The 26,169-nt window shown below is 45.2% G+C and overlaps 1 protein-coding gene, 1 non-coding gene and 1 pseudogene across 2 annotated transcripts; 2 read left to right on the top strand and 1 right to left on the bottom strand.

Annotated features, from left to right (window-relative positions):
* Positions 1 to 9,235: 9,235 nt before the first annotated feature.
* LOC137310618 (zinc finger protein 551-like) lies at positions 9,236 to 10,413 on the top strand (annotated as a pseudogene).
* Positions 10,414 to 14,379: 3,966 nt separating this feature from the next.
* trnay-gua (transfer RNA tyrosine (anticodon GUA)) lies at positions 14,380 to 14,473 on the bottom strand. The gene is made up of 2 exons: positions 14,437 to 14,473; positions 14,380 to 14,415 (listed from the first exon to the last, which is right to left on the bottom strand). It is a non-coding gene; the product is annotated as a tRNA-Tyr (tRNA).
* A 5,886-nt stretch (positions 14,474 to 20,359) lies between these two features.
* LOC137310617 (zinc finger protein 664-like) lies at positions 20,360 to 24,126 on the top strand. Its single transcript, XM_067978354.1, has 2 exons — positions 20,360 to 20,657; positions 22,932 to 24,126. The coding sequence occupies exon 2, from the start codon at positions 23,286 to 23,288 to the stop codon at positions 23,745 to 23,747; it is 462 nt and encodes a 153-aa protein (XP_067834455.1). The 5' UTR covers positions 20,360 to 20,657; positions 22,932 to 23,285; the 3' UTR covers positions 23,748 to 24,126.
* Positions 24,127 to 26,169: the final 2,043 nt, after the last annotated feature.

Consider the following 26,169-nt stretch of genomic DNA (forward strand, 5'->3'; position numbering starts at 1 on the left):
GCTGTCTGTCCTGAATGAATCCATTTTATCCCCACACTGTGTTATTTCCTCCAATAATCCCTGCTGTCTGTCCTGAATGAATCCATTTTATCCCTACACTGTGTTATTTCCTCCAATAATCCCTGCTGTCTGTCCTGAATTGATCCATTTTATCCCTACACTGTGTTATTCCCTCCAATAATCCCTGCTGTCTGTCCTGAATTAATCCATTTTATCCCTACACTGTGTTATTCCCTCCAATAATCCCTGCTGTCTGTCCTGAATTAATCCATTTTATCCCTACACTGTGTTATTCCCTCCAATAATCCCTGCTGTCTGTCCTGAATTAATCCATTTTATCCCTACACTGTGTTATTCCCTCCAATAATCCCTGCTGTCTGTCCTGAATTAATCCATTTTATCCCTACACTGTGTTATTTCCTCCAATATTCCCTGCTGTCTGTCCTGAATTAATCCATTCTATCCCTACACTGTGTTATTCCCTCCAATAATCCCTGCTGTCTGTCCTGAATTAATCCATTTTATCCCTACACTGTGTTATTTCCTCCAATATTCCCTGCTGTCTGTCCTGAATTAATCCATTTTATCCCTACACTGTGTTATTCCCTCCAATAATCCCTGCTGTCTGTCCTGAATTAATCCATTTTATCCCTACACTGTGTTATTCCCTCCAATAATCCCTGTTCTCTGTCCTGAATTAATCCATTTTATCCCTACACTGTGTTATTCCCTCCAATAATCCCTGCTGTCTGTCCTGAATTAATCCATTTTATCCCTACACTGTGTTATTCCCTCCAATAATCCCCGTTCTCTGTCCTGAATTAATCCATTTTATCCCTACACTGTGTTATTTCCTCCAATATTCCCTGCTGTCTGTCCTGAATTAATCCATTTTATCCCTACACTGTGTTATTTCCTCCAATAATCCCTGCTGTCTGTCCTGAATTAATCCATTTTATCCCTACACTGGGTTATTTCCTCCAATAATCCCTGCTGTCTGTCCTGAATTAATCCATTTTATCCCGACACTGTGTTATTTCCTCCAATAATCCCTGCTGTCTGTCCTGAATTAATCCATTTTATCCCGACACTGTGTTATTTCCTCCAATAATCCCTGCTGTCTGTCCTGAATTAATCCATTTTATCCCTACACTGTGTTATTTCCTCCAATATTCCCTGCTGTCTGTCCTGAATTAATCCATTTTATCCCTGCACTGTGTTATTTCCTCCAATAATCCCTGCTGTCTGTCCTGAATTAATCCATTTTATCCCGACACTGTGTTATTTCCTCCAATAATCCCTGCTGTCTGTCCTGAATTAATCCATTTTATCCTCACACTGTGTTATTTCCTCCAATATTCCCTGCTGTCTGTCCTGAATTAATCCATTTTATCCCTACACTGTGTTATTTCCTCCAATAATCCCTGCTGTCTGTCCTGAATTCATCCATTTTATCCCTACACTGTGTTATTCCCTCCAATAATCCCTGCTGTCTGTCCTGAATTAATCCATTTGATCCCTACATTGTGTTATTTCCTCCAATATTCCCTGCTGTCTGTCCTGAATTAATCCATTTTATCCCCACACTGTGTTATTTCCTCCAATAATCCCTGCTGTCTGTCCTGAATTAATCCATTTTATCCCTACACTGTGTTATTCCCTCCAATAATCCCTGCTGTCTGTCCTGAATTAATCCATTTTATCCCTACACTGTGTTATTTCCTCCAATAATCCCTGCTGTCTGTCCTGAATTAATCCATTTTATCCCTACACTGTGTTATTCCCTCCAATAATCCCTGCTGTCTGTCCTGAATTAATCAATTTTATCCCCACACTGTGTTATTTCCTCCAATATTCCCTGCTGTCTGTCCTGAATTAATCCATTTTATCCCTACACTGTGTTATTCCCTCCAATAATCCCTGCTGTCTGTCCTGAATTAATCCATTTTATCCCTACACTGTGTTATTCCCTCCAATAATCCCTGCTGTCTGTCCTGAATTAATCCATTTTATCCCTACACTGTGTTATTCCCTCCAATAATCCCTGCTGTCTGTCCTGAATTAATCCATTTTATCCCTACACTGTGTTATTCCCTCCAATAATCCCTGCTGTCTGTCCTGAATTAATCCATTTTATCCCTACACTGTGTTATTTCCTCCAATATTCCCTGCTGTCTGTCCTGAATTAATCCATTCTATCCCTACACTGTGTTATTTCCTCCAATAATCCCTGCTGTCTGTCCTGAATTAATCCATTTTATCCCTACACTGTGTTATTTCCTCCAATAATCCCTGCTGTCTGTCCTGAATTAATCCATTTTATCCCTACACTGTGTTATTTCCTCCAATAATCCCTGCTGTCTGTCCTGAATTAATCCATTTTATCCCTACACTGTGTTATTTCCTCCAATAATCCCTGCTGTCTGTCCTGAATTAATCCATTTTATCCCTACACTGTGTTATTTCCTCCAATATTCCCTGCTGTCTGTCCTGAATTAATCCATTTTATCCCTACACTGTGTTATTCCCTCCAATAATCCCTGCTGTCTGTCCTGAATTAATCCATTTTATCCCTACACTGTGTTATTCCCTCCAATAATCCCTGTTCTCTGTCCTGAATTAATCCATTTTATCCCTACACTGTGTTATTCCCTCCAATAATCCCTGCTGTCTGTCCTGAATTAATCCATTTTATCCCTACACTGTGTTATTCCCTCCAATAATCCCCGTTCTCTGTCCTGAATTAATCCATTTTATCCCTACACTGTGTTATTTCCTCCAATATTCCCTGCTGTCTGTCCTGAATTAATCCATTTTATCCCTACACTGGCTTATTTCCTCCAATAATCCCTGCTGTCTGTCCTGAATTAATCCATTTTATCCCGACACTGTGTTATTTCCTCCAATAATCCCTGCTGTCTGTCCTGAATTAATCCATTTTATCCCGACACTGTGTTATTTCCTCCAATAATCCCTGCTGTCTGTCCTGAATTAATCCATTTTATCCCTACACTGTGTTATTTCCTCCAATATTCCCTGCTGTCTGTCCTGAATTAATCCATTTTATCCCTACACTGTGTTATTTCCTCCAATAATCCCTGCTGTCTGTCCTGAATTAATCCATTTTATCCCGACACTGTGTTATTTCCTCCAATAATCCCTGCTGTCTGTCCTGAATTAATCCATTTTATCCCTACACTGTGTTATTTCCTCCAATAATCCCTGCTGTCTGTCCTGAATTAATCCATTTTATCCCTACACTGTGTTATTCCCTCCAATATTCCCTGCTGTCTGTCCTGAATTAATCCATTTTATCCCTACACTGTGTTATTTCCCCCAATAATCCCTGCTGTCTGTCCTGAATTAATCCATTTTATCCCTACACTGTGTTATTTCCTCCAATAATCCCTGCTGTCTGTCCTGAATTAATCCATTTTATCCCTGCACTGTGTTATTCCCTCCAATATTCGCTGCTGTCTGTCCTGAATTAATCCATTTTATCCCTACACTGTGTTATTTCCTCCAATAATCCCTGCTGTCTGTCCTGAATTAATCCATTTTATCCCTACACTGTGTTATTCCCTCCAATAATCCCTGCTGTCTGTCCTGAATTAATCCATTTTATACCCACACTGTGTTATTCCCTCCAATAATCCCTCCTCTCTGTCCTGAATTAATCCATTTTATCCCTACACTGTGTTATTCCCTCCAATATTCCCTGCTGTCTGTCCTGAATTAATCCATTTGATCCCTACACTGTGTTATTCCCTCCAATATTCCCTGCTGTCTGTCCTGAATTAATCCATTTTATCCCTACACTGTGTTATTCCATCCAATATTCCCTGCTGTCTGTCCTGAATTAATCCATTTTATCCCTACACTGTGTTATTCCCTCCAATATTCCCTGCTGTCTGACCTGAATTAATCCATTTTATCCCTACACTGTGTTATTCCCTCCAATATTCCCTGCTGTCTGTCCTGAATTAATCCATTTTATCCCTACACTGTGTTATTTCCTCCAATATTCCCTGCTGTCTGTCCTGAATTAATCCATTTTATCCCTACACTGTGTTATTCCCTCCAATATTCCCTGCTGTCTGTCCTGAATTAATCCATTTTATCCCGACACTGTGTTATTCCCACCAATAATCCCTGCTGTCTGTCCTGAATTAATCCATTTTATCCCTACACTGTGTTATTCCCTCCAATAATCCCTGCTGTCTGTCCTGAATTAATCCATTTTATCCCTACACTGTGTTATTCCCTCCAATATTCCCTGCTGTCTGTCCTGAATTAATCCATTTTATACCCACACTGTGTTATTCCCTCCAATAATCCCTCCTCTCTGTCCTGAATTAATCCATTTTATCCCTACACTGTGTTATTCCCTCCAATATTCCCTGCTGTCTGTCCTGAATTCATCCATTTTATCCCTACACTGTGTTATTCCCTCCAATATTCCCTGCTGTCTGTCCTGAATTAATCCATTTTATCCCTACACTGTGTTATTCCCTCCAATATTCCCTGCTGTCTGTCCTGAATTAATCCATTTTATCCCTACACTGTGTTATTCCCTCCAATATTCCCTGCTGTCTGACCTGAATTAATCCATTTTATCCCTACACTGTGTTATTCCCTCCAATATTCCCTGCTGTCTGTCCTGAATTAATCCATTTTATCCCTACACTGTGTTATTTCCTCCAATATTCCCTGCTGTCTGTCCTGAATTAATCCATTTTATCCCTACACTGTGTTATTCCCTCCAATATTCCCTGCTGTCTGTCCTGAATTAATCCATTTTATCCCTACACTGTGTTATTCCCTCCAATAATCCCTGCTGTCTGTCCTGAATTAATCCATTTTATCCCGACACTGTGTTATTTCCTCCAATAATCCCTGCTGTCTGTCCTGAATTAATCCATTTTATCCCTACACTGTGTTATTCCCTCCAATATTCCCTCCTCTTTGTCCTTTATTAAAGTCCAGTTTTTCCCTCGAGTTTGACATCAATCAGGTTTAAAATTGATGCAGAGTTTCAGCCAATGAGGGAGATCCGGGCTCAGCCCCGCCCACTCGGTGCCGCAAGTCCCGCCCCTCACCCACTCCCATTGGTTGGAGGACCAACCGCCCGCTCGGTCCTCCAGCCCCTCTCCGCTCTTCCTATTGGTCCGGAGCTCCCGTCAATCACCCGGGCAGTGTGAGCTGAGCATGCGCGGCGGGCGGGGAGTGAGGCCGAGATTGTGTCGGCAACAGGTGAGAGATGGGCGGGGGGAGCGGGTTAATAAACCCCGGGGGAGGGGGCGGGGGCTTCACAAACCCCGAGTGCGGCCCCGGGCCCGAATATCAAACAGTGAACATTCTCCTCTCTCTCTCTACACTCCGGGGGCTCCGGTTTAGATCAGACCCGAAACTCAACACACGGCCCGCGGCCTCCGGGCATGCGCAGTGTCAGCGTCAAACCTCGTGACTCATCGAATCAGGGAGCGTCTGTCAATGAAGGAGAAATGGTGATCGGTCAGGGAGCGTCTGTAAATGAAGGAGAAATGGTGATCGGTGAGGGAGCGTCTGTAAATGAAGGAGAAATTGTGATCGGTCAGGGAGCGTCTGTAAATGAAGGAGAAATGGTGATCGGTCAGGGAGCGTCTGTAAATGAAGGCGGAATGTTGATCGGTCAGGGAACATCGGAGCATCGGGACAGGAGTCGACCATTCAGCCCCTCGTGCCTGCTCCGCCATTTGATAAGATCATGGCCGATCTGTGATCTATCTCCATATACCCGCCTTTGGCCCATATCCCTTCATACCTTTGTTTGCTAAAAAGCTATCTGTCTCAGATTTAAATTTAGCAATTGAGCTCGTATCAATTGCTGTTTGCGGAAGAGAGTTCCAAACTTCCACCACCCTTTGTGTGCAGAAATGTTTTCTAATCTCACTGCTGAAAGGTCTGGCTCTAATATTTAGACTGTGCCCCCTGCTCCTAGAATCCCCAACCAGCGGAAATAGTTTCTCTCTATCCACCCTATCTGTTCCCCTTAATATCTTATAAACTTCGATCAGATCACCCCTTAACCTTCGAAACTCGAGAGAATACAACCCGAATTTGTGTAATCTCTCCTCGTAACTTCAGCCTTGAAGTCCTGGTATCATTCTGCATCGATAAATGAATGAGAAATGGTGATCGGTCAGGGAGAGTCTGTGAATGAATGAGAAATGGTGATCGGTCAGGGATCGTCTGTAAATGAAGGAGAAATGGTGATCGGTCAGTGAGAGTCTGTAAATGAAGGAGAAATGGTGATCGGTCAGGGAGAGTCTGTAAATGAAGGAGAAATGGTGATCGGTCAGGGATCGTCTGTAAATGAATGAGAAATGGTGATCGGTCAGGGAGAGTCTGTAAATGAAGGAGAAATGGTGATCGGTCAGGGATCGTCTGTGAATGAAGGAGAAATGGTGATCGGTCAGGGAGAGTCTGTGAATGAAGGAGAAATGGTGATCGGTCAGGGATCGTCTGTAAATGAATGAGAAATGGTGATCGGTCAGTGAGAGTCTGTAAATGAAGGAGAAATGGTGATCGGTCAGGGATCGTCTGTAAATGAATGAGAAATGGTGATCGGTCAGGGAGAGTCTGTAAATGAATGAGAAATGGTGATCGGTCAGGGAGAGTCTGTAAATGATGGAGAAATGGTGATCGGTCAGGGATCGTTTGTAAATGAATGAGAAATGGTGATCGGTCAGGGATCGTTTGTAAATGAATGAGAAATGGTGATCGGTCAGGGAGAGTCTGTCAATGAATGAGAAATGGTGATCGGTCAGGGAGAGTCTGTGAATGAAGGAGAAATGGTGATCGGTCAGGGAGAGTCTGTAAATGAATGAGAAATGGTGATCGGTCAGGGATCGTTTGTAAATGAATGAGAAATGGTGATCGGTCAGGGATCGTTTGTAAATGAATGAGAAATGGTGATCGGTCAGGGAGAGTCTGTGAATGAAGGAGAAATGGTGATCGGTCAGGGATCGTTTGTAAATGAATGAGAAATGGTGATCGGTCAGGGAGAGTCTGCAAATGAAGGAGAAATGGTGATCGGTCAGGGAGAGTCTGTAAATGAAGGAGAAATGGTGATCGGTCAGGGAGAGTCTGGAAATGAAGGAGAAATGGTGATCGGTCAGGGATCGTTTGTAAATGAATGAGAAATGGTGATCGGTCAGGGATCGTTTGTAAATGAATGAGAAATGGTGATCGGTCAGGGAGAGTCTGTGAATGAAGGAGAAATGGTGATCGGTCAGGGATCGTTTGTAAATGAATGAGAAATGGTGATCGGTCAGGGAGAGTCTGCAAATGAAGGAGAAATGGTGATCGGTCAGGGAGAGTCTGCAAATGAAGGAGAAATGGTGATCGGTCAGGGATCGTTTGTAAATGAATGAGAAATGGTGATCGGTCAGGGATCGTTTGTAAATGAATGAGAAATGGTGATCGGTCAGGGAGAGTCTGTGAATGAAGGAGAAATGGTGATCGGTCAGGGATCGTTTGTAAATGAATGAGAAATGGTGATCGGTCAGGGAGAGTCTGCAAATGAAGGAGAAATGGTTATCGGTCAGGAAGAGTCTGCAAATGAAGGAGAAATGGTGATCGGTCAGGGAGCGTCTGTAAATGAAGGAGAAATGGTGATAGGTCAGGGAGAGTCTGTAAATGGAGGAGAAATGGTGATCGGTCAGGGAGAGCCTGTGAATGAAGGAGAAATGGTGATCGGTCAGGGAGCGTCTGTAAATGAAGGAGAAATGGTGATAGGTCAGGGAGAGCCTGGAAATGGAGGAGAAATGGTGATCGGTCAGGGAGCGTCTTGAAATGAAGGAGAAATGGTGATCGGTCAGGGAGAGTCTGTAAATGAAGGAGAAATGGTGATCAGTCAGGGAGAGTCATCCAGGGAGCTCCAGCTTTGGATGCTGTTCCTTTCCTCCTCGTGGAAATCTGTCTACTCTGTACCCAAACCCACTCCTCCTTGAAGGCCTCCCACTGTTCAATTACTGTTCTGCCTGCCAATTTTTGATTCCAATCCACCTGGACAAGATCCCTTTTTGACTCACTGGAATTATCCCTCCTCCAGTTAAGAATTTTCACATTTGACTGTCCCCTGTCCTTTTCCATAACTATTCGAAACCGAATGAGATTATGATCACTGCTGCCCCACTGAAAGATGCTCCACCTGCCCCACTTCATTCTCCACACCGAGCCCACTGCTGTACTCACATTCACTCTCTCGCACTCTCTCACATTCGCTCTCTCGCGCTCTCTCACATTCGCTCTCTCGCGCTCTCTCACATTCGCTCTCTCGCGCTCTCACATTCGCTCTCTCGCGCTCTCACATTCGCTCTCTCGCGCTCTCTCACATTCGCTCCCTCGCGCTCTCTCACATTCGCTCTCTCGCGCTCTCTCACATTCGCTCTCTCGCGCTCTCTCACATTCGCTCTCTCGCGCTCTCTCACATTCGCTCTCTCGCGCTCTCACATTCGCTCTCTCGCGCTCTCTCACAATCGCTCTCTCGCGCTCTCTCACAATCACTCTCTCGCGCTCTCTCACATTCACTCTCTCGCGCTCTCCCACATTCCCTCTCTCGCGCTCTCTCACATTCACTCTCTCGCGCTCTCCCACATTCACTCTCTCACGTTCACTCTCTCACATTCGCTCTCTCGCATTCGCTCTCACGCGCTCTCTCGCATTCGCTCTCTCGCGCTCTCTCACATTCGCTCTCTCGCCCTTTCACTCATGGTTTAGGACCACTGAAAGATGATGCGATGGGTTTGGATTTCAGCACACGGAGGAGGGAGACTGTATGGGATGGGGATTTACAGCTTTGAGGAATAAGAGAGGAAAGAAAGTTCCATAGAAAGTAGAGTTATCTGATATAAATTTCTATCCTGTACTTACAGTGATAACTTTTATAAACTCCTTTTACAGGGTACTAGAAGGGGAGGATTTGCAGACAGGAAACTCAAACCAAAGATCATGTCAAGATCTGACAGAGTCACTCGATTCATCAGGACCTGAATATCAACGGCCTTTGAATGTGGAAGGAGAAATGTTTGTCTGTTCTATCTGTGGGAGAAGATTTCAAACATCAGTGTGAGTGGGAAAGCACCGAGACACACACACCCGAGTGAGAGTGTTCCAGTGCACTGACTGTGGAAAGAGCTTTAACCAGTTACACAGCCCGAAAAAACATCGCACCATTCACAGTGGGGAGAAACCGTACACGTGTTCTGTGTGTGGACGAGGCTTCAACTGATCGTCCAACCTGGAGAGACACAAGGACACCCGGACCACGGAGAAACCGTGGAAATGTGGGGACTGTGGGAAGGGATTCAATTCCCCCTCCAGCCTGGAAATTCATCGACACAGTCACACTGGGGAGAGGCCATTCACCTGCTCTGTGTGTGGGAAGGGATTCACTCAGTCATCCAACCTGCTGAAACACCAGCGAGTTCACTCTGATGAGAGACCTTTTAAATGTTCTGACTGTGAGAAGAGGTTTAAAAGCAAAACTATTCTGCTGAAACACCAACGCACTCACACTGGGGAGAGGCCGTTCACCTGCTCCTTGTGTGGGAAGGGATTCACTCAGTCATCCGACCTGCTGACACACCAGCGAGTTCACACTGGGGAGAGACCTTTTAAATGTTCTGACTGTGAGAAGAGGTTTAAAAGCAAAGGTATTCTGCTGACACACCAACGCACCCACACTGGGGAGAGGCCGTTCACCTGCTCCGTGTGTGGGAAGGGATTCACTCAGTCATCCGCCCTGCTGACACACCAGCGAGTTCACACTGGGGAGAGGCCATTCATCTGCTCTGTGTGTGGTAAAGGATTCACTCAGTCATCCGCCCTGCTGAAACACCAGCGAGTTCACACTGGGGAGAGACTGTTCACCTGCTCCGTGTGTGGGAAGGGATTCACTAATTCACCCCACCTTCTGAAACATCAACTTGTTCACACTATTGAGTGACCTTTTAACTCAGTGACTGTGAGAAGAGCTTTCGAAGCAGAAATGAACTGCTGACACATCAACGCATGCCCATTGGGGAGAGACTGTTCACCTGCTCCGTGTGTGGGAAGGGATTCACTCAGTCATCACACGTGCTGAGACACCAGCGAGTTCACATATGACTGCAGGGGTTGGATTCTGCTGTTAATCCCATCCAGGACTGAACCATGTTCATTCTGACAGTTGAGGTTTGTTTCTCCTGATGTTAATAACCCCTATAACTGGGCTGGAGTTTAATATTCTGGATATCTGTTAAATAAATCAGCTTTGTTTTAAACCCTTGTTGTAGATTTTGGCCTTTCCCACCTGAGTGTTTAGCATCACCTGACTGGAGCTCAGAAAGGACAATCTGGGGGGAGGATCGTCCGGTGGGAACAGAACTTCAGCCTGGGCACAGTCCTTCAGGGCCACACTGAGAGGGGCAAACGGCACTTTGGTCTTTCTCGTCTCTCTTCACTGACAGCAAAGTCACTGTGCGGCGTCCAGTTTAAAAATGACCGTGGTAATTATTCTATGAAGATTTAACCTGTTTGTGTGACAGTCCTGAGTCTACCATTTTAGGCAGGCGTTAACTCATTTAAAATAAACCCATTTAAAATAAATGGGTTAAAGTCTGCATCAAAATAGCAGAGGGAGGAGTTCACAGGAGCCTGTTAACTGCTGGTACAATTATACAACAGTCATTTGATCTCCAGATAAAGAAGGACCTGCAGTGTGTTTCCAGAATTCCCGGTTTTATTGATGTGTGCGTGTTAGACACCAGGATCACTAAAAATACACGATCCGGACCATCCACAGGGTGGGAGCGATCCCGACAGTTACTCTGGGATCACTCCCACTGCGGAACTCCACCTCTGACCCTGCTGAAGGTTGCAGGCTCAGGGAGTGGGGCCTCCAGGAGTGGACTGTAAGATAGCTGACAAAGATATGCTGAGGTACCAGAGGAATCCTTACCAAGGAATCATCTGGGGTTTTACCTGTCAGTGTGGGTCCAGCGGTGAATGATTCCTGACTCCCCGAACTGTCTTACATTTAACCCAGATTGGATCAGGATGAATTCAGTTTACAGGAGAATTGGGTCAAATATCACCCACAATCGAGGGAGACAAAAGCAGCCATTAGAGAAGCTCAGAGATCTTTGGAAAAGAAGATGGTGCCCAATTCTGAGAATAATAGCAAATGTCTTTCCAGCTACGTCAGGAGTCAGAAGACCATTAAAGATGCTTTCGGGCCACTGAAAGACAGTTCAGGACAGATTCCCGGGCTATGGCAGAGCTGTTGAATGACTATTTCTCATCAGTCTACACTCCTATGGATGATGTTCAGATTCCAGCTGTGGGATGTGCTGTCAACAATAACATCATAAATATTAAAATAGAAAGGGATGTCACTTTGGATAAAATATGAACTCTCAAAATGCATTGTGCTCCAGGTCCAGATGATATCCACCCCCGGGTGTTTAAAGAGATGGGACGGGTGCTCTGTGAGCCCCTTGCCTGTATCTTCAACAGCTCAATAGAGTCAGGGATTGTCCCCTGAGATTGGAAGGGAGCTCATGTAGTTCCCATTTTCATTAAAGGGGACAAATCAGAGCCGGGGAATGACAGGCCCATCAGTGTGACCTCGATCAGAGGGAAGATGCTTGAAGGGATCCGAAGAGATGCTGTTTATGATCACGGGGAAAGAGAGGGAGCCATTAGAGATACTCAACACGGCTTCTGGGAAAGAAAATGGTGTCTTACAAACTTGCTTGAGTTTTTTGAAGAAGTTGCTGGGTTAGTGGATGAGGGTAATCCGGTTCACATTGTCTATCTCAGGGATGTCAAACTCATTTCCTGTGGTGAACCTGACCCGATATCCTGGCACTTGGCCTGGGCCACATTCAGCAAAAGTTATTAAACTAGAAATAGATGAAGATGAACTGTATTGGAATTTACTTACATTTAGATTTTATTTACAGCTACTGCTGCTCCCGATACCTGGCACCTCTGAGCTTGAACTATTGCACCAACATTTAGAGTAAATGACTGGGCTGAGGCCTGTCTTGGATAAAAACATGAGGACCACTTGTCATTACAGAACTGTGTGCCCCAAACACTAACCGTGGAAGTGAATTCCACAGACTGCCTACTCCCTATGTAAAGAAGTTTCTCTTGACTACTGCTCTAAAACAGAGAGTGGGGTTAATTGTAGCGACTCACACTGTATAAGGTGGAAAGTGGGGCTCCACAAGGATTGGTTCTGGGGCCACTGTTCACAATTCACATCAATGAATTGGACTCGGGAATCGGAAGTACAATTTCAAAATTTAGAGATGACACCAGATTGGCGGGGTGGGGTGGAGTTTGGATAATATTGATGAAGATTGCGACCAAATACAAAATACATTCATAAACTTGCAAAATGGGTGTATAATTGGCCGATGAATTTTAATGCAGATGACAGTGAAGTGGAGCATTTTGGTAGCAAGAATTTGGAAATTGTGCCCTGTATCCCCAAGTCCAAGTCATTAATGTATATCAAGGAAAGCAGTGGTCCCAGCACCGACCCCTGGGGAACACCACTGTACACCTCCCTCCATTCCGAAAAACAACCGTTCACCACTACACTCTGTTTCCTGTTATTTAGCCAATTCTGTATCCATGCTGCTACTTCCCCTTTTATTCCATGGGCTTCAATCTTGATGACAAACCCATTATGCGGCACTTTATCTGACGCCTTTTCGAAGTCCATACACACCACATTAACTGCATTGCCCTCATCTCCTCTCTGTTACCTCATCAAAAAACTGTATCAATTTAATTAAACACGATTTGCCTTTAACAAATCCGTGCTGGCTTTCCCTAATCCTTGTCCAATTGACTGCTAATTCTGTCCCGGATTATCGTTGCTGGAACTTTCTCCACTTCCGAGGTTAAACTGACTGGTCAGTAGTTGCTGGATTTTTTCTTTCACCCTTTCTTGAACAGGGGTGTAACATTTGCAATTCTCCAGTCCTCTGGCATCACCCCCATATCTATGGATGTTTGGAGGTTTTTTGCCAGGACCTCTCCAATTTCCACCGTTACTTCCCTCAGCAACCGAGGATGCATCCCATCCGGACCAGATGACGTATCTACTTTAAGTGCAGCCAGCCTTTCCAGTACCTCCTCTTTATAAATTTTTAGCCAATCCAGTATCTCTACAACATCTTCCTTCACTGACACTCTGGCAGCGTCTTCTTCCTTGGGAAAGACAGATGCAATGTATTTATTTAGTACCTCCGCCACGCCCACTGCCTCCCACTGCTACTAATTCGTTATAATCTGGGCCAGTGGTGCAATGGATAACGCATTAGGTTCGATTCCTACCTGGCTTGGATTTTTTAATGCAAAATTTTATGGCCTTCAATACCTTGCAAGCTGTCCTACTTGGTGGTGCTGCCTGGCTCCATACCTGGTAAGTGCCTTCTCAGTGCAGCAAGCAGTGCATCAGTGTCATAATCTGAAGGGCTTGAATTCAATCTTCAGAGAAGGCATCAAGGATTACGAAGCTTTTTTTCCATCTCTCACCTCATCTTTCCATCTTTGCTGCATCGCAAAATCAAGAACTTTTGCTTACTGCAGCACATCAAAAGATTTGCTGCCCCTTGATCTCTCTGTACCCAAACACACAGTGAAGTTTAGGAAGTCCATGGGCGATGGACTCACTGACAACACTCTTGTTTCTGTATAATTGCACCAAGACAAACGGTGAGTGGAGAATATAATCAATGATCCCGCTACTTCTCACAGGCCAAGTGAGCGCTCCACCAGTTGAGCTAATTCCTCGTTTGCTGTTTGTAAATCGCCCCTCACAGTTCCTGCCTCACACTCGCCTTCAAGCTGCTCCGAGACCAGCAGAGAAATCTTGCCTTGGGTTTCCGCTCCCTGAATATATTAAATACTTTGCTCCAATCGGCGGTATCGAGCATCAGCAAGTGAGGAACAGCAGAACGGGAAGCCACAGTAATCATGAGTGATGCTGAGAAGAGCCCGAGCCTGCGGAAGGAAGACGAGGTCACCGGAAAGCAACAGCCGCCCGAGCTCGAGGAGCAGCGAGAGCCCTGACTGACTGACTGATCGAAGACCATTTTGCCTGAAATTGAGGGCGATTTGAAGTGTTGCTGCTCAAAGGCACTCCCTGCTGGTGAGCAGAGGGAAATGCTCGAGTGAAACAGCCGTGCTCGGGCAGACACAGAAAGTCTTTTGGTTTTGGAAAGGAGAAGAGGTGTCCTGTGCCTGAGTGGCAACATGTTAATCTGTGAGCTGCCTGTGAAGTTCAGAGAGTGACCTTGAGGTAATTGCTGCTTATTCCAAAATCACACTCACTCCTTCGAGCCGGAATTGAACCAGCGACCTAAGGATGACTTTATTTTGTTTTATTCACTACAGTCCTCCGCTCTACCAGCTGAGCTATCGAAGGGAAGTGATAAACAGTGCTGTCTTTGGTGATTGTTCACCGTGCGCCTGTTGACACGTTCAGACTCGTGGAGTCCGGTGCTGATCGAAGACTTCTTTTGCCTGAAAGCGAGAGCTGAGTGTTTTGAAGTCTTGCTGCTCAAAAGCGCTCCCTGCTGGTGAGCAGAGGCAGAGCAGCCTTGTTTGGGCAGACACAGAAAGTTTTCAGGTTTGAGAAAGGAAAAGAGGCATCCTGTGCCTTCATGGCAACATGTTAATCTGTGAGGTGCCTGTAAAGTTCAGAGAGCGACCTTGAACTAATTGCTGCTTATTGCAAAATCACGTGTTCTCCTTCGATCAGGAATTGAACAAATGACGGAAGGATGACTTTGTCTTATTTTCCACGACAGTCTTGTCGCTCGACCAGCTGAGGTATCGAAGGGAAGCGGCAAAAATGTTTCACTTTGGTGATTGTTCACCGTGCACCTTTTGACACACCCGGACTCGTGGATTCCAGTGCTCATGACTGAGGCTGACTCGGTACCTGCTCATACCGCAGTGCTGTGGGAGTGGGAGCTGCTCCGTGTTCTCCACAGCCTGGGCCAGTGACACAATGAATAATGGGACTGATTATTGATCTGGAGATTGTGGGTTTAAGTTTACGGAGGGTGTAAAGTGGAAGGCCGGGCCTGGAGAGCATTGGAATAGTCGAGTCTGGAGGTAAACAAAGGCACGGATGAGGGTTTCAGCAGCAGAACTTCATTCTGGAAGTTGGGATTTGTTTCTGCTGATGTTAATAACCGCAATAACTGGGCTGAAATTCAATATTCTGGATCGATGTCAAATAAATCAACTTTGTTTCAAACAGAATGGGTCAATTACTTGATGAATTCAAGATAAGAGACTAATTGATGTCCTCATTACCGATTATTTTGCCTTTTCTCCTTTCTCACTGTAGATTATTTCAGTTCTCATACCTTCAATTACTCTCATGGCCAAGTCCCAGCTCCCCGGTCCTTCCCGAGTGCCTCTCCCAGCCTTGGGATCCAGGGAAGGTATCAGTAATGTACCCGGGATCACTGAACACAAAACCCAGTCTGTGAATCACTTTCAGCGACTGGACTTATCGTGTGTCCCACAGCATCTCTCTCACCTTCGATGTGTGAATAGAGCATCAGGCCTGGGAATCTCGTCTTCAATTTAAATACACTCAGCAAATGTATTTAACAAAATACAAACAAGTAAACACATCACGGCCCAATAATCCAGCACTAAATTCAAAGGAGTAAGTCTGTTATCAAACTCCTTGAGTGGACAGAATAAAGAAAAATCCCAACTCTGAGATCCCCTCGAATCCTTTGCAAATTCCTTACAAATCTTGACAGTAATCAACAAGTCTAATTGAATGTTGACCTTTATCTCGAGTGGGGTTGGAATACAGAAGTGATGCTTCAGTTGTAATGAACCTTGGTCAGACCCCACCTGGAGAACTGGGCACCGAACCGAGGGAGAGATAAATCGGCCTTAGAAAAGGTACAGTGCAGATTCACCAGAATGATGCCGGGGTTAAAAGGGTTAAATTATGAGGACGGGTGGCATAAACTTGGTTTTTATTCCCATGAGTTTAGAGCATTGAGATGTGATCTGATGAAGGTGTTTAAAATTATAAAGGGATTCAATAAGGTAAATACAGAGAAATTATTTCTTCTGGAGGGGGAATTCAGAACAAGAGGGCATAAGAAATAGGAGCAGGAGTGGGCCATACGGCCCCTCGAGCCTGCTCTGCCATTCAGTAAGAACTTGGCTGATCTTCTACCTCAACTCCACTTTCCTGCCTGATTCCTTGATTCCCTCGGTGTCCAAAAATCTCTCGATCTCATTCTTGAAAATACTTAACAACTGAGCATCCACAGCCCTCTGGGGCAGAGAATTCCAAAGATTGACAACCCTCTGAGTGAAGAAATATTTCCTCATTTCTGTCCTAAATGGCCGACCCCTTATCCTGAGACTATGCCTCCGAGTTCTAGACTCTTCAGCCAGGGGAAACAGCCTCTCAGCATCTACCCTGTCAAGCCCTCCAAGAATTTTTGACGTTTCAATGAGATCACCTCTCATTCTTCTAAACTTCAGACAATATCGGGCCATTCTGCTCACTCTCTCCACATGCAACAATCCTCTCATCCCAGGAATCAATCTAGTGAACCTTCATTGCACCCCCTCTAATCAAGTATATCCTTCCTCAGGTAAGGAGACCAAAACTGTACACAGTACTCCAGGTGTGGCCTCACCAAAGCCTGATATAATTGCAGCAAGACTTCCTTACTCTTGTTCTCCAAACCCCTTGCAATAAAGGCCAACATACTATTTGCTTTCCTAATTGCTTGCTGGATCTGCATGTTAACTTTCTGTGATCCGTGTGCAAGGACACACAAATCCCTCTGAACACCAATAATTCTTAATCTCTCATCTTTTCAATAATATTCTGCTTTTCTATTCTTCCTACCAAAGTGAATAATTTCACATTTCCCCACATTATACTCCATCTGCCACCTTCTTGATAATATTAAAATTAGAGCTGGGTCATTTATGAGCAAAATAAGGTTGCAATTTTTCACACAAAGGGTTGTGGAAATTACAAACTCACTTCCCTGGAAGGCTGTGGATGCTGGGGCTCGAATGAAATTTTCATTATTGAGATTGAAAGGTTTTTGTTGTGTGAGGGTTGCAAGGGATTTTTTTTTATTCCTTCATCGGATGTGGGCATCGCTGGCGAGACCAGAACTTATTGCCCATCCGTAATTTCCTCTGAGAAGGTGGTGGTGAGCCACCTTCTTAAACTCGTGCAGTCCGTGTGGTGAAGGTTCTCCCACAGTGCTGTTAGGAAGGGAGTTCCAGGATTTTGACCCAGCAATGATGAAGGAACGGCGATATATTTCCAAGTCGGGATGGTGTGTGACTTGGAGAGGAACGTGCAGGTGGTGTTGTTCCCATGCGCCTGCTGCTCTTGTCCTTCTAGGTGGTAGAGGTCGCGGGTTTGGGAGGTGTTGTCGAAGAAGCCTTGGCGAGTTGCTGCAGTGCATCCTGTGGATGGTCCACACTGCAGCCACAGTGCGCCAGTGGTGAATGGAGTGAATGTTAAAGTGGTGGATGGGGTGCCAATCAATCGGGCTGCTTTGTCCTGGATGGTGTCGAGCTTCTTGAGTGTTGTTGGAGCTGCACTCATCCAGGCAAGTGGAGAGTATTCCATCACACTCCTGACTTGTGCCTTGTCGATGTGGAAAGGCTTTGGGGAGTCAGGAGGTGAGTCACTCGCCACAGAATACCCAGCCTCTGACCTGCTCTTGGAGCCACAGTATTTATATGGTTGGTCCAGTTAAGTTTCTGGTCAATGAGGACCACCAGGATGTTGATGGTGGGGGATTCGGCGATGGTAATGCCTTTGAATGTCAAGGGGAGGTGGTTAGACTCTCTCTTGTTGGAGATAGTCATTGCCAGGCACTTGTCTGGCGCGAATGTTACTTGCCACTTATCAGTCCAAGGCTGGATGTTCTCCAGGTCTTGCTGCATGCGGGCACGGACTGCTTCATTATCTGAAGGGTTGCGAATGGAACTGAACACTGTGCAATCATCAGTGAACATCCCCATTTCTGACCTTATGATGGAGGGAAGGTCATTGATAAAGCAGCTGAAGATGATATGGAGCAAAGGCGAGTAAATGGAGTTGTGGTACAGATTAGTCCTGATCCAATTGAATGGCGGAGCAGGATTGTGGGGCTGAATGGCTGATTCCAAATCCTGAACCCAGTCACTGACACCAATCACCTCCACTCTGATAAAAAAACACCACAATCACTGACACCAATCTCATTCTGCCTGATATAAACCAACCCCACAGTCACTGACACCAATCTCACTGAATGGTGGAACAGGCTCGAGGGGCTGAATATCCGACTCCTGTTCCTGGTGTTCCAATGTCACACTGAAGTTGCTAACATTCCTCTTCACAGTTCTTAATGCTCCCTATCTTGGTGTTGTCAGGAAATGTTGATCTTATGCCCTTGTACCCAAGCCCAGGTCATTGCTCGATATTGACAAGAGCAATGGTCCCAACACTGCTAATGGAGGAGATGACCATTTACATCCCTATAGTCTGAAAAACAATCATTAACCACAACTCTGCCCTTTATCCAACTTCCCATCCACACTGACCCACTCCCTGTAATACTGTGAGCTTTAATCTGATCAACAAGACTCCTGTCCGGCATCTTATCAAACACTTTTTAACAATCCATCTTCACAACATCCATTGCATTTTATCCCTACACTGTGTTATTTCCTCCAATAATCCCTGCTGTCTGTCCTGAATTAATCCATTTTATCCCTACACTGTGTTATTTCCTCCAATAATCCCTGCTGTCTGTCCTGAATTAATCCATTTTATCCCTACACTGTGTTATTTCCTCCAATAATCCCTGCTGTCTGTCCTGAATTAATCCATTTTATCCCTACACTGTGTTATTTCCTCCAATAATCCCTGCTGTCTGTCCTGAATTAATCCATTTTATCCCTACACTGTGTTATTCCCTCCAATAATCCCTGCTGTCTGTCCTGAATTAATCCATTTTATCCCTACACTGTGTTATTCCCTCCAATATTCCCTGCTGTCTGTCCTGAATTAATCCATTTTATCCCTACACTGTGTTATTCCCTCCAATAATCCCTGCTGTCTGTCCTGAATTAATCCATTTTATCCCTACACTGTGTTATTCCCTCCAATATTCCCTGCTGTCTGTCCTGAATTAATCCATTTTATCCCTACACTGTGTTATTCCCTCCAATATTCCCTGCTGTCTGTCCTGAATTAATCCATTTTATCCCTACACTGTGTTATTCCCTCCAATATTCCCTGCTGTCTGTCCTGAATTAATCCATTTTATCCCTACACTGTGTTATTCCCTCCAATATTCCCTGCTGTCTGTCCTGAATTAATCCATTTTATCCCGACACTGTGTTATTCCCTCCAATATTCCCTGCTGTCTGTCCTGAATTAATCCATTTTATCCCTACACTGTGTTATTCCCTCCAATAATCCCTGCTGTCTGTCCTGAATTAATCCATTTTATCCCTACACTGTGTTATTCCCTCCAATATTCCCTGCTGTCTGTCCTGAATTAATCCATTTTATCCCTACACTGTGTTATTCCCTCCAATATTCCCTGCTGTCTGTCCTGAATTAATCCATTTTATCCCTACACTGTGTTATTTCCTCCAATATTCCCTGCTGTCTGTCCTGAATTAATCCATTTTATCCCTGCACTGTGTTATTCCCTCCAATATTCCCTGCTGTCTGTCCTGAATTAATCCATTTTATCCCTACACTGTGTTATTTCCTCCAATATTCCCTGCTGTCTGTCCTGAATTAATCCATTTTATCCCTACACTGTGTTATTCCCTCCAATATTCCCTCCTCTTTGTCCTTTATTAAAGTCCAGTTTTTTCCCTCGAGTTTGACATCAATCAGGTTTAAAATTGATGCAGAGTTTCAGCCAATGAGGGAGATCCGGGCTCAGCCCCGCCCACTCGGTGCCGCAAGTCCCGCCCCTCACCCACTCCCATTGGTTGGAGGACCAACCGCCCGCTCGGTCCTCCAGCCCCTCTCCGCTCTTCCTATTGGTCCGGAGCTCCCGTCAATCACCCGGGCAGTGTGAGCTGAGCATGCGCGGCGGGCGGGGAGTGAGGCCGAGATCGTGTCGGCAACAGGTGAGAGATGGGCGGGGGGAGCGGGTTAATAAACCCCGGGGGAGGGGGCGGGGGCTTCACAAACCCCGAGTGCGGCCCCGGGCCCGAATATCAAACAGTGAACATTCTCCTCTCTCTCTCTACACTCCGGGGGCTCCGGTTTAGATCAGACCCGAAACTCAACACACGGCCCGCGGCCTCCGAGCATGCGCAGTGTCAGCGTCAAACCTCGTGACTCATCGAATCAGGGAGCGTCTGTAAATGAAGAAGAAATGGTGATCGGTCAGGGAGCGTCTGTAAATGAAGCAGAAATGGTGATCAGTCAGGGAGCGTCTGTAAATGAAGGAGAAATGGTGATCAGTCAGGGAGCGTCTGTAAATGAAGTAGAAATGGTGTTCGGTCTGGGAGCGTCTGTGAATGAAGGAGAAATGGTGATCGGTCATGGAGCGTCTGTAAAAGAAGGAGAAATGGTAATAAGCCAGAGAGCATCAGTAAATTAAGGGGAAGTGGTAATCGGCCAGGGAGCGTCTGTAAATTAAGGAGAAATCGTGATCAGTTGTGGAGTATCTGTAAATGAAGGAGAAATGGTGATGAGTCGGGGAGCATCCGTTGATAAAGGACAAATGGTGATCGGTTTGGGAGCTACTCCAACTGCCTTCCAATAAATTCCATCATTCCATTTGCTTTCCTGATTGCTCGCTGTACCTGCAAGTTAACTTTCTGTGTTTCTTGTACGAGGACACCCAAATCCCTCTGAACACCAATATTTAATAGTTTCTCACCATTTAAAAAGTATTCTGTTTTTCTATTCTTCCTACCAAAGTGAATAACCTCACATTTCCCCACATAATACTCTATCTGCCACCTTCTCGCCCACTCACTTCACCTGTCCATATCCCTTTGCAGACTCTTTGTGTCCCCCTCACAACTTACTTTCCCACTTAGCTTTGTATTGTCAGCAAACTTGGATACATTACATTCGGTCCCATCATCTAAGTCATTGATATATATTGTAAACAGCTGAGGCCCAAGCACTGATCCTTGCGGCACCCACTGGTTACACTTCTAGGTCATTAATATATCTCAAAAAAGAGTCATGGTCCGAATACCAACCCCTGTGGAACATCACTGTATACTTCCTTCCAGTCTGTAAAACAACGGTTCATCACTGATCTCCACGTTCTGTCTCTCAGCCAATTTTGTATCCATGCTGCCATGGGCTTCAATTTTACCAACAGGTCCATTTGGTGGTACTTTACCAAACGCCTTTTAAATGTCCATGTGCACAACATCGAGTCACTACCCTCATCAACCCTCTCGTTATTTCATTGAAGAACTCAATCAAATTAGTCAGACATGATTTTACTTTTATCAAATCTATATTGGCTCTCATTTATTAACCCACGTTCTTCCAAGTGAGAATTAATTTTGTCCCAGATTCGGGTCTCTCGAAGTTTCCCACCACCGACGTTAGGCTGACTGGGCTGTAATTGCCGGGTTTATCCCTCTCCCACATTTATGAACAGGGGTGTGACACTTGCAATCCTCCAGTCCTCAGACACCACTCCCATATCCAAGGAGGATTGGAAGATTGTGGTCAGAGCCTCTGCTATCGACACCCTTCCTTCCCTCAGTAATCGAGGAGGCATCCCATCTGGACCGAAAGACTTTTTACTTTGAGCACTGCCAATCTTTTAAGTACCTCCTCTTTATCGATTTTTATCGTCTCCAATATCAGAACTACCTCCTCCTTCACTGCTAAAATGGCAGAATCCTCTTCTCTTGTGAAGACGGATGTAAAGTAATCATTTAGTGCCTCAGCCATGCCCTCTGCCTCCACAAGAAGATCTCCTTTTTTGTCCCGAATCGACCCCGCCCTTCCTCTGACTCCCCTTTTACCATTTGTATGTTTATAAAAGACTTTTGGATTCCCTTTTATGTTTACCACCAATATATTCTCATACTCCCTCTTTGCACCTCTTATTCCCTTTTTTAGATCTCTGTACTTTCTTTGTTCAGCCTGGTTCACAACTGTATTATGAACCTTACATTCCTCATAAGCCTCCTGTTTCATTTTAATCTCTATCTCTTTCGTCATACAGGGAGCTCCAGCTTTGGATGCCCTTCCTTTCTCTCCCGTAGACATCTGTCTACTCTGCACCCAAACCAACTCTTCCTTGAAGGCCTCCAATCATTCAATTACTGTTCTGCCTGCCAATTTTTGATTCCAATCCACACGGACAAGATCCCTTTTTAACTCACTGGAATTTGCCCTCCTCCAGTTAAGAATTTTCACATTTGACTGTTCCTTGTCCTTTTCCGTAACTATTCTAAACCTCATGAGATTATGATCACTGCTGCCCCACTGAAAGATGCTCCACCTGCCCCACTTCATTCTCCACACCGAGCCCACTGCTGTACTCACACTTTCTCACACTCACTCTCTCACAATCACTCACACTCTCTCACACTTTCTCTCACACTCACTCTCTCACACTCACTCTCACACTCTCTCACACTCACTCTCACATTCCTCTCTCACCCTTTCACTCACGGTTTAGGGCCACTGAAAGATGATGCGATGGGTTTGGATTTCAGCACAGGGAGGAGGGAGAGTGTGTGGGACGGGGATTTACAGCTTTGAGGAATGAGAGAGGAAATAATGTTCCATAGAAAGTCGAGTTATCTGATCTGAATTTCTATCCTGTACTTACATTGATAACTTTTATAAACTCCTTTTACAGGGGAGGATTTGCAGAGGGAAACTCAAATCAAAGATCACGTCAAGATCTGACAGAGTCACTCGATTCATCAGGACCTGAATATCATCGGCCTTTGAATGTGGAAGGAGAAATGTTTGTCTGTTCTATCCGTGGGAGAAGATTTCAAACATCAGTGTGAGTGGAAAAGCACCGAGACACACACACACCCGAGTGAGAGTGTTCCAGTGCACTGACTGTGGAAAGAGCTTTAACCAGTTACACAGCCTGAAAAAACATCGCACCATTCACAGCGGGGAGAAACCGTACACGTGTTCTGTGTGTGGACGAGGCTTCAACTGATCGTCCAACCTGGAGAGACACAAGGACACCCGGACCATGGAGAAACCGTGGAAATGTGGGGACTGTGGGAAGGGATTCAATTACCCTTCAGAGCTGGAAACTCATCGACGCAATCACACTGGGGAGAGGCCGTTCACCTGCTCCGTGTGTGGGAAAGGATTCACTCAGTCATCCAACCTGCTGTCACACCAGCGAGTTCACACTGATGAGAGACCTTTTAAATGTTCTGACTGTAAGAAGAGGTTTAAAAGCAAAATTGAACTGCTGACACACCAACGCACCCACACTGGGGAGAGACCGTTCACCTGCTCCGTGTGTGGGAAAGGATTCACTCAGTCATCCAACCTGCTGTCACACCAGCGAGTTCACACTGATGAGAGACCTTTTAAATGTTCTGACTGTAAGAAGAGGTTTAAAAGCAAATTTAATCTGCTGAAACACCAACGCACTCACCAGCGAGTTCACACTAGGGAGAGGCCGTTCTCCTGCTCTGTGTGAAAGAAGAGATTCACTCGGTCATCCCTCCTTCTGACACACCAGCGAGTTCACACTGAAGAGAGACCTTTAAATGTTCTGACTGTGAGAAAAGATTTAAAATCAGAAATGATCTGCTGAGACATCGACGCACTCACACTGGGGAGAGACTGTTCACCTGCTCCGTGTGTGGGAAGGGATTCACTCAGTCATCACATGTGCTGAGACACCAGCGAGTTCACATATGACTGCAGGGGTTGGATTCTGCTGTTAATCCCATCCAGGACTGAACCATGTTCATTTTGACAGTTGGGGTTTGTTTCTCCTGATGTTAATAACCCCGATAACTGGGCTGGAGTTTAATATTCAGGATATCTGTTAAATAAATCAGCTTTGTTTTAAACCCTTGTTGTAGATTTTGGTCTTTCCCACCTGAGTGTTTAGCATCACCTGACTGGAGCTCAGAAAGGACAATCTGGGGGGAGGATCGTCCGGTGGGAACAGAACTTCAGCCTGGACACAGTCCTTCAGGGCCACACTGAGAGGGGCAAACGGCACTTTGGTCTTTCTCGTCTCTCTTCACTGACAGCAAAGTCACTGTGCGGCGTCCAGTCTAAAAATGACTGTGGTAATTATTCTATGAAGATTTAACCTGTTTGTGTGACAGTCCTGAGTCTACCATTTAAGGCAGGCGTTGACTCATTTAAAATAAACCCATTTAAAATAAATGATTTAAAGTCTGAATTAAAATAGCAGAGGGAGGAGTTCACAGGAGCCTGTTAACTGCTGGTACAATTATACAACAGTCATTTGATCTCCAGATAAAGAAGGACCTGCAGTGTGTTTCCAGAATTCCCGGTTTTATTGATGTGTGCGTGTTAGACACCAGGATCACTAAAAATACACGATCCGGACCATCCACAGAGTGGGGGCGATCCCGACAGTTACTCTGGGATCACTCCCACTGCGGAACTCCACCACTGACCCTGCTGAAGGTTGCAGGCTCAGGGAGTGGGGCCTCCAGGAGTGGACTGTAAGATAGCTGACAAAGATATGCTGAGGTACCAGAGGAATCCTTACTAAGGAACCGTCTGGGGTTTTACCTCTCAGTGTGGGTCTAGCGGTGAATGATTCCTGACTCCCCGAACTGTCTTACATTTAACCCAGATCGGATCAGGATGAATTCAGTTTACAGGAGAATTGGGTCAAATATCACCCACAATCGAGGGAGACAAAAGCAGCCATTAGAGAAGCTCAGAGATCTTTGGAAAAGAAGATGGTTCCCAATTCTGAGAATAATAGCAAATGTCTCTCCAGCTACGTCAGGAGTCAGAAGACCATTAAAGATGCTTTAGGGCCACTGAAAGACAGTTCAGGACAGATTCCCGGGCTATGGCAGAGCTGTTGAATGACTATTTCTCATCAGTCTACACTCCTGTGGATGAGGCTCAGATTCCAGCTGTGGGATGTGCTGTCAACAATAACATCATAAATATTAAAATAGAATGGGATGTCACTTTGGATAAAATATGAACTCTCAAAATGCATTGTGCTCCAGGTCCAGATGATATCCACCCCCGGGTGTTTAAAGAGATGGGACGGGTGCTCTGTGAGCCCCTTGCCTGTATCTTCAACAGCTCAATAGAGTCAGGGATTGTCCCCTGAGATTGGAAGGGAGCTCACGTAGTTCCCATTTTCATTAAAGGGGACAAATCAGAGCCGGGGAATGACAGGCCCATCAGTGTGACCTCGATCAGAGGGAAGATGCTTGAAGGGATCCTAAGAGATGCTGTTTATGATCACGGGGAAAGAGAAGGAGCCATTGGAGATACTCAACACGGCTTCTGGGAAAGAAAATGGTGTCTTACAAACTTGCTTGAGTTTTTTGAAGAAGTTGCTGGGTTAGTGGATGAGGGTAATCCGGTTCACATTGTCTATCTCAGGGATGTCAAACTCATTTCCGATGGTGAACCTGACCCGATATCCTGGCACTTGGCCTGGGCCACATTCGGCAAACGTTATTAAACTAGAAATAGATGAAGATGAACTGTATTGGTATTTACTTACATTTAGATTTTATTTACAGCTACTGCTGCTCCCGATACCTGGCACCTCTGAGCTTGAACTATTGCACCAACATTTAGAGTAAATGACTGGGCTGAGGCCTGTCTTGGATAAAAACATGAGGACCACTTGTCATTACAGAACTGTGTGCCCCAAACACTAACCGTGGAAGTGAATTCCACAGACGGCCTACTCCCTATGTAAAGAAGTTTCTCTTGACTACTGCTCTAAAACAGAGAGTGGGGTTAATTGTAGCGACTCACACTGTATAAGGTGGAAAGTGGGGCTCCACAAGGATTGGTTCTGGGACCACTGTTCACAATTCACATCAATGAATTGGACTCGGGAATCGGAAGTACAATTTCAAAATTTACAGATGACA

This window comes from Heptranchias perlo, unplaced genomic scaffold (genome assembly GCF_035084215.1).
Source record: "Heptranchias perlo isolate sHepPer1 unplaced genomic scaffold, sHepPer1.hap1 HAP1_SCAFFOLD_266, whole genome shotgun sequence".
Classification (NCBI taxonomy): domain Eukaryota; kingdom Metazoa; phylum Chordata; class Chondrichthyes; order Hexanchiformes; family Hexanchidae; genus Heptranchias; species Heptranchias perlo.